Source organism: Talpa occidentalis, unplaced genomic scaffold (assembly GCF_014898055.3).
Source record: "Talpa occidentalis isolate TD23 unplaced genomic scaffold, MPIMG_talOcc4v2.1 talOcc4.5, whole genome shotgun sequence".
Taxonomy (NCBI): Eukaryota; Metazoa; Chordata; class Mammalia; order Eulipotyphla; family Talpidae; genus Talpa; species Talpa occidentalis.
In genome coordinates, this window is record NW_023604861.1 from 98,069,420 (window position 1) to 98,081,581 (window position 12,162).

Consider the following 12,162-nt stretch of genomic DNA (forward strand, 5'->3'; position numbering starts at 1 on the left):
GACAAAACCAAACATGTGACAAAATTTTGGAGAACTCTACACAGAGATATGCCTTCCAAAAGGTAAGAACAGACCCTTCACAAAAGAAGATATACAAGTGGCCAATAAGCACACAAGGAAATACTCAATGTTACCAGTCATCATAGAAATGAAAACTAAAATCACCATGAGATACACACACAGCTGAATGGCTAAAAAAAAAAAAAAAAAATCAATGATAGGAAGGACACAGAGAAACTGAATGCTCATGCTTTGTTATAAAAACATAAAATGGTGCAATCACTTTGGAAAAAGTTATGACAATTTCTCATAAAATAAACCTATGCCTACTCCATGACCTACCAATTAAACTACTAAGTACTTACCGAGAAAAAAGAAATGTTCACAGAAATTCTTGTAGAAGAAGATTCATAAGGGTGTGTTCATAATAGCCCCAAGCCAGAAACAGCCAAGGTGTGCATCACCAAGAAAACAAACAAACTATGGTCTAGTCAAGGATGGACTGTTACTTAGAACTAAAAGAAATGTACTCCCTGCACACATAATGACATGTACTAATGTGCAAAACATCATACTGAGCTCTTTTGGGTCCCTTGTTCTGAAGGAAGCCACCTGCCGTGATATGGGGGCATCAAACAGCCTTGCAGGTAGATCCAAATGGGAAGAACTCAGGACTCCCATCCATGTCCACCTCAGTGGTAATCTTAGAAGAGGCTCTTCCAGCCCCAGCCAAACCTCCATTGGCCCAACAAATACTCTAAATGCAATCTCATGAGATACCCAGAGCCATCCAGCTAAGCTGCTCTGGAATTCCTGACCCATGGAAACTGTGACATGATATTACTCTTTTGGCTGCCAGGTTTCTAGGTAATCTGTTACATCTCAACAGATAACTAGTACATATGGGATGGGCATACACACTCACATACACAATTGACCATGAACTGGCATCTTTTTTTAAACACTTGAATAATACAAAATACACCAAGAACAAAGCATGAGTCATAAAAGTATAGGCTAATGAGTTATCTCAAAGAAAATACACCTGTCTGTCCCTACCCAGGTCAAGGAAAGACACCTTCCATCACTAGCAGAGTCTCCTCTCAGTCTCTGGAGCTTACTCCCTATGCTAGCTGCGCTCTGGTTTATAACTCCACAAACTAGTTTCAGCTGCTTTTGAACATTAAAGAAATGGAATTAGACACTATGTAATCTTTTGTGTTGACTTTTTCACTCAACATGGTTAATGAGATTCATCTTTAGCATCTATTGTAGATCTAGTTCACTCATTTTCATTGCTGAACAGGATTAAATTAATACACCACCAAAAATACATTGAGTGAATACATTGTGTGATCCCATTTACATTAAATTCTTTTTTTTTTAATAGAGGCATGTTTATTTATTTATTTATTTGTTTGTTTGTTTGTTTTGTTTATACATTCACTGGGTACAGTCAGAAGCGTAGGAGGGTGAGAGAATTCACCAGAGCCAGAGCAGGGAGCAGAGCAGGCAGAAGGACCGAGGAGCAGAGCGTGGCCGGGGAGCAGCCGGGGATTGAACCAGCGCCACAGAGGCAGCAGGCAGCTTCGCAACCCAGCGCTCAACCACTGTGCCACCGGGGAGGCCCCCATTTACATTAAATTCTAAAACAGGCAGAATTAAAACACGGAGGGGAGGGAGCAGAACAGTGATTACCTCTGGGAGGAGAAGGGCAGAGAAGAGCATGCAAGCACTTCTGGGGTGACAATAATGGTCTATATTTTGATAGGGATTTGGGTGACATGGTGTGTGCATGAGAGGGCATACTTAAAATTCTTGCAGTTCACTGTATTTTCCACCGAAAGTGTATTTTCCACTGAAGACATACTGAAGTCTTGTTAATGATGGGCACACTGAATTATCTAAGTGGAAGTGTACCTTTTTCTGCAACTTTGAAATGCAACCCCAAAACGGATATAGTGGATAAAGTGATGGCTTCACAGACAAATATGTGATAGGGCAAATTTGGTAACATATTAGTGATAGAATCTACAGTGATAGAATCTACAGTGTTTATCTACAGAAGCGCAACATGAAAGTCTTTCAATGTTGCTAGATGTTTAAATTTTTTAATACAAAAAAAAATGAAGAAGGCATATTAAAAAAAAGGTAATTATGGTAGGGCGTTGTTGTTTTCTTATGTAAAATGAGTCCTTCATGCACAGATCTGGGTTTCTAAAAGCTATTCTCAAAAGAAAGGAAGGAAGGTTCTTTGGAGAAATGAGCAATTCAAGAACAGTGGCAGGGAAGACATAAGACGAGCCTGGAACATCTTAGAGTGTCAGAAAGTAAGGTGGTGCTTTAAAAAGGATGGGGTCAGATCACAGGGACCCAGGAGACAAATAAGACCTCCCGATAGTCAAAACTAGGACAGGACAACTTTAACAACAAAAGAAATAATGTACTATAATGTACAGTTGGATTATAAGCCAAAGCATAAAATAAATATGCACGAGTCCATACTAAGATTATACTTGAGGACACTTGCATTACCCTTGCAACTTCTCTATAAACTATAGAGTAGAGCTCTATAAAAATTATCCCCCCCAAAAAAAGTTCACTTTAAAAAGAAACAACAAACAAGCAACCAGAAATCAAAAAAAAGGTCTTTGCACATTGTAAAATTAAAACTTAAAAGAACAACAAACTCAAAGCCATTTTTTTAAAGTGGCTGTGTGGTTTTCTCAAAATCTAAATCAAAGATAAGTCTGTGTCTAACGGAAAACACTCTTCAGAGGGCAAATATGAATGACTTCATGTCAAGGGACATCTTTGGCACCTGACCTTTGACCACCATGACATGCTAGCAGCACAGACACTGTGAGATGAAACATGAACAATGACTTCACAGCCTGATTCTGTTTCAGTACCTGGGCCTTTGTCCGGATCCCTTTGGTAATTTTGCCTCAAAAGACACCTCCAACGCAGCCCTAGATAAACTCCCTCTGACAATCTCTTCTTGAAAACAGTAAGAGTCAAAAATACTCCATCTCTATTAAGAAATGAGATGCCATCCACTGCCAAGCATTCACACAAATAAAAGTTGGTAATGAAGAAATCCCCGGAGGCAGAGAGCAAAGAAACCATCTGCTTTCTAGTAAACCCCACAGCCACCATCACAGCTTGACCTCCTACCCCCAAAACCTGCGCACCACCCCCTGTACCCCACACACAGCCTTGGATGAATGGACCGTGAATGGAAACAGAAACTGTTGAATCATCTTGTGGTAACTGTCAAGACTAGAGTCTCTGAACCAACAAGGGTGACCGAGAAAATGCTAAGGGCGGGGGGGTTTCTAGTACTGTGGTTTAATTTTTGTTGTGAAGTTCACTCAACCACGAAAAAGTAAGTTTGCTAATTGACAAAGTCAATAAAGGTAGCAGGAAGAAAGACAGGATGGAGCTATAAAAAAAAAGGGAGGAAGAAGAGCCCCTCCACCAGAGACAAAATCCTGAATGGAGTCCCTGACAAGAGGTATTACCCATCCACACCCCTCATCCCGGGAGTCCCCTCTACCCAGTGACTCTGAGGGGAGGGTATTCCCTCCTCAATCCTTCATTCCCTCCTTCCTTAAACTTTCGTTAAGTGGCTGCACCATACTAAACACTAGGAATTCAAAACAAGTGAACCCAGTTCCTACCTCAAAGAGTTCAAACTCTAGCAGGGAAGCCCGCTGTAGCAGGAGGGGCCCTGGACAGTGTGGCCAGAGGGAAATCGGACCTCAAGTGGCCAAGGCTGCTGCCACTTCAGGGAGATGGCACGATGGTCTCCTGGAGCAGAAAGCCTCTGGTTCAGCAGTTACCTTGACTTCCTTCTGTCAAATGGAGCTTCAGGGGCGACAAAAAGGCAGAGGAGGCAGAACGTAATGGCTGGGCAGGCTGAGAAGTGTGGTGTCTGTGGGAGGAGAGAGGAAGTCCCCAGGAGGGAGGGGGTGGCTGGGGGGAGGCAAAGAGCTAAGGAAGAAAGGTTTGGAAGAGCATAGAGAGGAAGCAAAGGGGGAAATACCAGCAACTGAGCAGAGGAAAGGAATAAACACAATCCCCAAGACAAAAACTCAGAAAATGCTTCTTACAGCTGAAGGTGTATGTGGCAGGTGCGACTGCAGGCTCTTGCTACCCCCACACTTCCCCCCTTTCCCTCCCCCCAGGATTCTGAGGTTGCTGGGGCTGTGCTTGACGTAAAGTGAGACTTGACGCCTCAAAGGATGACAAGTCATATTTTCGGGTACAGTTAGGAGGTTCTGAGCTGGAGTGGCACATGAGAGTTTAGCTCAGAAGACGAAATGGGTCTGTAACACCAACTATTAAGTATATTGTGGCGGAAGGTACAACCAGGCCTCGAGTCCTGCCTAAGGCTGTGTTCAGCCCACAGAACTGGCTTGGGGGCTCCTTGTTCCCAGCTGTGGTAGAAATGTGACACCCCTGGCCACCCAGAGGATGTCTTGGGGAAACATGACTACCCACAAGTCCTGCAGGGGTCTGGAGTGGAAATCCACCCTCCTCAACAACAAACCCATCAACAGCAATGCAGCATGCACCCCCAGGGTCTGGAAGCTCAGGGCCTCCAGAGAGAGAACACAGAAAGAACCAGCAATTCAGATGTGAGTCTAGACACTGACACACAACCACTTTGCCATTTTTCTGCTGGCCAATGCAGTCAAAAAGTCACCCAGATTCAAGGGGACAGGGGCACAGACCACACCCCTCAATCAGATAGCATTAGAGAAGTTGTGGTCCTCTCTGATTCTCCACAAAGGGGAACCAAGAAAGAAAGTGGCTAAGGAAACAGTGACCTGATTATAGAGATGCAAAGGAAACTCCAAAGATAACAGTGAAGAGACAGGTAGAGAGCCCATCCAGACATGCCCTTGGAGGGAGGGTGAAAGTGACCTGTTAGGTGGGACCAAGCAGAAAGGAGTGTGGCTATTCGAGCCAACAGTGTCAGGGCCAGTGCATGATGAGCTTACAGAAATCTCAGCAAATGAATAAGGGTCAATTGTTATCATAAAAGCAAACAAAAAGCTGTGAAAGAAAGAAGATGGAAGATAGTACACCATGGAGCATGGCTGGGAATAATAGATAGTCATAATGGGAACAGTGGATACTGATATAAGTTCCAATGCTGATTCCTTGATTTTCACAGAGTACGGAAAAAGTTGATGGCTAGGGAGAATCTTCATTTTCTGTAACAGTAAGTCATTATACAGTCAAGAAGCGACTTAGTATGTAATTTAGGAATACGGAGGTAAATATAAAAATCTGGTGAAAGAATTGGGAGTAGTCAGCAGAGGAGACAGCATGAGGGAAGAAGTGCAGTGAGCTAGGAAAAGCATTTTTCATTACAAACCTCAGAGTACTACTTGTATCAGTTATGTTCATAAGTTGCATCAATGAAAATAAGAATTAAATTTTAATTTAATTTAACACGCAGTATGATTCTCTTTATATAAAAGCAACATGAACATAAAAATATTAGAAGAAATAGGAAAAACCTTAAAACACCCTCAAACATTAAAAGTAGTTAGGGGACCAAGTGTTCATCAGTGAATGAATGGATAAACAAATGTGGAATATCCATGCAGTGGAATATTATTCAGCCTTAAACAGGAAGGCGATTCTGATCCATGCTACAACATGAACTTTGAGGATAGTATGTTAAGTAAAATAAGCCAGACACAAAGGGACAATATGATTCCACTTAGATGAAGAAACTAGAATGGTCCTATTCAGAGAAATTAAAAAATAGTATGGGGGTTGCCGGGAGCTCAAGAAAGGGACAAGAGGGAATTATGTATTTAATGAATATTGTTTCAATTTGGGATGATGAACAACTTCTGGGACCGGATGATTGCACAATAATGTGAATGTACTTAATGCCACTGATGTGTACACTTTAAAATGGTAAACATTTATGTATGTTTCGCCATAATGAAAAAGTAATTGGGGAAGGAACAGTTTAGGAAACTTTCAAGTTTTCCATATTGACTCTTTACAATGAAACTGGCTTCACATAGCACTTGAGTGTATAAAGAAGACTGAAGGGGGAAAGCTAAACACGTGAAAAAGTTGGAAGAGAAAATGCATTGCTCTGGGGAAGGAAAGAGAATGAAGAGGAAGAAGTGGGAAGGGGAGCCAGCCAGGCACAGTACAGGGACATCAAGGAGGGAGGGAGCCTCGTGGAAGGGCAGTGGAAGGTTTTGGAAGTCCAGAAACATCTACTGCAGCTTTAAGTTGTCTTGCCAAGGGAGGTGTGCCGCACTTACGCACGTACATACCCACTCATCAGCCAGACCCTCATGAGAGAGCTTCAGGTTGCTAATAACGCAATTCAACACATTTTTAAAGCTTGTCTCCTTGCAGATGTTGCTTTTTAATATTCCCTGCAAACTTCAGTGAAGAATCTCAAGTCCCCCAGAATCCTCCAACTGTCACAACAAACTGCATGGCTGTCCTTGAGTCCCAAGACAGCTATAACCCTCAGCACCCCTGAGGGCACCCCCCAGAATCTGGGTGCATCTCTAACAGAGTGGGACAGTGAGGCTTCAGCCCAGCAGGCCAGTCTTCGGGAGAGAGAGGCATTCCTTAGGAGGGGGACCTGAGCTGCGTCCACACCACAGTTGCGAGAAGTTCTAGAGGATATAGTTACTGTAAGATGGGAAATTGCACAAGTTCCTTTCTTTTGGAGGAAAATTGTTTGCTGGTCTCTTATGTCCGGAGAGTGTCTGACCCTGTGCAAACACCTCATTCTACACACACACACACACACACACACACACACAGCGCACTCAGAAATGTTCTGCCACAAACCCATACCTACTTTAGGTTCAAAGGTATGGGGCGGAGGAAGACTAGCCACAGGAGACCTAGCATTACCTGGATAAGTTTTACTTCTGGTCCACAGAGGATTTTACTCGGCAAGATGTTAAAACATCAAGCAATCAGAATCACTGTCTTCTAACACATGATAAGATAAAATCTGATAGTACAATGTGAACTTTCAAATAGATATGAGAATCTTTAAAAAAGCAGGGGGAAAACAGGACGAAATCTTACCCATGCTATTATTAAAGCCTTGCACTCATGAAGTCAGTGAACAAGAACTGGAAAGAATGGAGAGGTATTTGCTAGGGTAATAAATGTTTCTCTTTTTTTTTTTAAATGATGGTGCCAATATACCAAGTATCTACTCAATGGTGTCTCATTTAAAGACCACAGCAACCCCTCAGCAACATAATTATCCCCGTTCTGTGGATGAACAAAGGTAGGCTCAATGTGGTAAAATCACACAGGCAAGAGGCTGTTTGCTGGCTTTCCAACCCTTGTGTGCCTTTCTTTCTGTCCCTAAGCAGGCTGTGCAATTCATAGGGAAGAACTTCTACTTGGCCCAAATCAGTAGTTTGGATGTTAGAATTCTGTTCCACATTTTAAGCTGCAATTATCCAAGATGAAAAGGCCAAGAGACAGCAGCCTCAGAACTGAACTGAAAATACTGGGAAACAGAGGGACAGCTATGTGTACAAAGGCATGTCTCAGAACAAAAGCATGACCTAAAGAAGCAGGCCCTCTTAGCATTCTCAAAAATCCTTGAGGCCTCCACATAGAAACCTGCATATGGATGTTTATAACATATTTATTGGAATTTCTAAAAGTTGGAAGCAACCCAGATGTCCATTGGATAATGGATAAACTGTGGTTCATCTAGAGTATTAATCAGCTTTGTAGGGTAAATGGTTTCGTAAATGGTTTTCAGGCTTTTTTGCCATCCAGCCATTAGGATTGATGATGGATCCTTGTGGTCCTGAATGCACGTCTGAAGGCGGGCACCTGGAGTAGGGTGTGGGCATATGTAGATGGGATTCACCTGGGCTAAGACTGTGCTTATAAGAGTGGCATCATGGGGACGCCAGCAGAACCAGGAGAAGCAAAAGAACCACACGAGCAGCAGAGAACAAGACCACCAGAGAACGCCGGAGAGCCCAGAAAAAGTGAAGACTTGCCTGCCAGCCTCCTGGCAGCCTCCTAGCCCCCTGGCACCCCTTGCTAGCCGTGTACCTGTGTAGGGTAAAGAAAATATCAGGCTTTTCTGCCCTTCCGCCATCAGGATAGATGATGGATCCTTGTCCTGAATGCATGCCTGATGGCGGGCACCTGGAATAGGGTGTGGGCATAGGTAGATGGGATTCAGCTGAGTACTGACTGTGCTTTTAAGGGCGGCATCACGGGGATGCCAGCAGCAGCAGCAGCAGCCGAAGCCGAAGCTGAAAGAGAAGCCAAGAAGCAGCAGAACGAACTCCAGAGAGCTCAGATAGAGTGAAGACTTGCTGGGGGCTGGGAGGCCTGCCAGCCTCCCAGCCCCCCAGCCAGCACCCCTGCCTGCCATATGCCTGGTGAACCCCTAATAAAAAACCTGCAAAACTACTGAGGACTCTGACTCCTCCTTTACCCGGTCTGCATGGGATCAGAAAACCTGCACTGTGCCCAGTCCTGCCCCTACAACCTGGTAAATCCCAATAAAAGTCTGAAAAGCCACTGGGGGCTCCAGGACTCTCCTCCTTTACCCCGTCTGCTCGGATCATAGAGATTCTACAGTTGGGGAAGAAAGGACCACGATTCAGAGCTCGCCAATTAGGACAAAGGGAGAAGCCTATGGACTTGGGACTAATGCATTTGGGCTGACAGTTGCGCCAGAAGGCGGAGGAACCTTGGCAAGTTAATGTTGTTTTGGGGACCCTGGGGGTGGATGTTATTGTTTGTAAACCCCAGGAGATAAAAAATCAGGCATAGCTGGTGGGCCTTAGTAGAAGAGCCCATGACTGGCTGAGGGAGGAAGCCCTTGCCAAGGTCTCTGCAGCCAGGCAGAGAAAAAAGCCAATTTAGAAAGGCAAAAGCTGGTGCTCAGATTGGGAATCCCTGAGCGGCTGTTAAGCAGCTTGAATATGTTGAAGGCCAGGGAGTCTCTTAAAATAACCTGTGGGTGATGTCCTACCCATCTTTGAGTGAGGGTGAGGAGCTGAGGAACCCGTCCTTGGAGGACGGGTGGGGAACATGGCTTGTGGTGGAGCCCAAGGCAGAGGGGACCCAAGAGAGGCCGCATGTGGAGCTTGCATTCACAGATCCCCAACTCATGTGCTTGTGCAGTGGGCTGGCCTGAGTGCAGGGGTCTGCATGTCGCATTGGTGGCTATGAAAGCCGAGTGTTGGAGTGACCGCAGACAGAACCCTGAGGATTGGCGATTACCCCCAACAGTATAGAATCACCAATCCAAGAGTGAGTGCATCCTGGGGGTGAATGCTGTGTGTGGCTTGTGGCCGAGACCACAGCCAGAGAAGGCCAGGAAGCTGACAGCTCCTGGCATGCGACAGCAGATGCCTGAGTGGTTCCCCCCTGGTAAGAGCAGTGCATTCGGCAGCAGATTTGGTGGATCATCTGCTAGTGCCAATAATCTTGTCTTTTGCCACTAGTTTGGTGCCCTGCCTGGACTTTTTTGTGTTCTGTTGTACTTTGTTATATTGTGATGTATTCTATTTATTTTGTGGGCCAAGGCTGCAGTGTATATATTTGTTAAGGGAAAATTGTATATAAGATTTAAGTAGATTGTGTGGCAGAAAACCCTGAGGGGGTGGATTGTAGGGTAAATGGTTTTCAGGCTTTTCTGCCCTCCAGCCATTAGGATTGATGATGGATCCTTGAGGTCCTAAATGCACGCCTGAAGGCGGGCACCTGGAGTAGGGTGTGGGCATATGTAGATGGGATTCACCTGGGCTAAGACTGCACTTACAAGGGCAGTGTCACGGGGACCCCAGCAGAACCAGCAGAAGCAAAAGAACCACAAGAGCAGCAGAGAACAAGACCACCAGAGAACGCCGGAGAGCCCAGAAAGAGTGAAGACTTGCCTGCCAGCCTCCTAGGCCCTGGCACCCCTTGCTAGCCGTGTACCTGGTAAATCCCAATAAAAGTCTGAAAAGCCACTGAGGGGTCCAGGACCTCTCCTCCTTACCCCATCTGCTTGGATCATAGAGATCCTGCACTGTGGCCATCCTGCCACTACACTTGGCTTTAAAAAAAGTACATTCTGGTGAGTGATAGTGACAATGGAGAATGCTGTGCATGTGTGTGTGTGTGGAAGGAGGGGTTATGAAAAATCTTTGTACATTCCTCTCAATCTTGTAAACCTAAAATGGCTCTTCAAAAAAAAATCTTTAAAAACTATTGTGGTCCCCAAATATCTATTGTTATTTACCATATCACACATTTTAACAGAAAAATTATTTAAATACATGTTTACTCATTTGCAATTAATAAACTCAAATATTTTTATGAAAACTGTATTTTCCAAAACAAAGCACAGTAATTAAAGTGGCATTATCTAGCATTTTTACAAATCCCTTTTTACAAATCCCCTTTACAAAACCCCCAGGGAGTTTCCAGACCACACTTTGAGAAATCACAAAAATCTATGTGTTGAAGAAAAAAAAAAAAGCAGGGTCCCCAGACATTTAAATACACCCATCTTATACATCTCACCTTTTCTAAGCCCGCCATCCATAACCCCCATACACACACAGCAGGTACCCCATTTTCTTTTCCAAGATCCCACTCTTATTCAAGGCATCTCCTTCCCTCTCTGCCCAGTTCATTTCTAAGAGAGAAACTCAACTGTAGGCTGAGCTAATTAGCTAACCCTGCCTTGGAACATACTTTTATTAGGGTCTTTCTTAAGCTAAAATTCCTGAGCACGGTTCTAAAGAATGCTTTTCAGACCACCTGAGAAGAGATCCACACGCTGCCTGGCACAGTGCTGAGTTCTGGTCCTGACCTGATGGTCACTGAGCCATTTTATTCACCTGTAAACTTGAGATCCCTCTGCCAATTTCTCATCGCTGTCGTGGCGTCAAACGATGTCGTGACCAGAGCCCACTTTACTGCCCAAGTACCCCTGCTGCTGTGCAGCTGCCCACCTGTGCACACCTGTGCTCCGTGGGGACCCCTGGGGTTCTGTCCCACCTCCCCGACGCCCAGATATGCCCAATTCTTCCCAGTCTCAGCAAAATGCCCTGTCTTCCCGGTAGGCTCACCCGGGATGACGCCGTTCTGCCCCCTTTTCTGCTCACCTGTTCCGGACACCATTTTTCATGGGCCCCCGAGCACCGTCCACGCCCTCCCCGACCCGCTTTTTCTGCACGGACAGCGGGACATAGAGGGGTGTAAACTCAAGAAACAGAATTAAAAGCAAAGCCAAACCCTCCAGCCTCGACTCTCCACCGAGCACCACGCCTGCAGCTGCGGAGCCCACCCATTCACCCCGACGCGGCAGGCGGAGGGCCCCTCCCCTCCCCCCAGGCCGATGGAGTCAGTAGCGACCACACATTTAGGGGGGAGAGTCCATCATCCGCGGAGGTTAGTTGGGCCCCGGCTCTCGCGCGCCGCTGGCGCCCGCCCTTCCTAGCCCTCAGCCCGGCGCACCCGGCGGCGCCGGCGGGGACACTCAAAAAATACACCCATCTCATACATCTCACCTTTCACCTTTTGTAAGCCCGCCATCCATAACCCCAGACACGCACAGCAGGTACCCCATCTTCTTTGCCAGGGAATTCCCCGCCAGGGGACTCGGAGGACGCGGCCGGCGGGCGGGGCGCGGGGCGCGGGGCGCGGTGCCGGCCACCGCGAGGTACCTGTGCCGGAAGAGTGGGCAGCCGCCCAGGACCCTGCGCAACTCGTTCTTGAGGCTCCAGAACTCGCCGTCCAGGTAGCGGTGCAGGGACGAGTCCCCGAGCCCCAGGATGGGCGCGGACTCCATGGCGCGGGCGGGTCTCTGACTTTTCTGGGGGAACCGCGCGGCGGCTTCCCTCCGCGCCTCGGAGCGGCCGGCCTGTGCGGCCGGGGAGCGCACGCCCTGCCCTCTTTATCCCTCCCCGCGGGGCCGTCTCCTCCCCCCTCGCCCTGCCCCTCCCTTCCCCCCCGCGCGCGCTCCCCGGTCCGCTCTCTGTGCACCCAGCGACTAGCTGCCCAAGGAGTCGGGCCCCCTGCAGTAACGCCTCTGGCACTTCCGAGAACCTCAAACCCGCCGCTTTGCCCTGGGGCTTTGGTTTCTGTAGTCAGTTGCCCCTCCCGTGCGTGCGT

The 12,162-nt window shown here is 46.6% G+C and overlaps 1 protein-coding gene across 1 annotated transcript in view; it reads right to left on the minus strand.

Annotated features, from left to right (window-relative positions):
• The window catches only part of ACOXL (acyl-CoA oxidase like), a 301,583-nt gene extending 289,686 nt beyond the window's left edge, over nucleotides 1-11,897 (minus strand). The window contains exon 1 of the mRNA XM_037527835.1: nucleotides 11,715-11,897. Within this exon, the coding sequence (XP_037383732.1) occupies nucleotides 11,715-11,839 (125 nt within the window). The 5' untranslated portion in view covers nucleotides 11,840-11,897. The remainder of the gene's footprint in view (nucleotides 1-11,714) is intronic.
• Nucleotides 11,898-12,162: the final 265 nt, after the last annotated feature.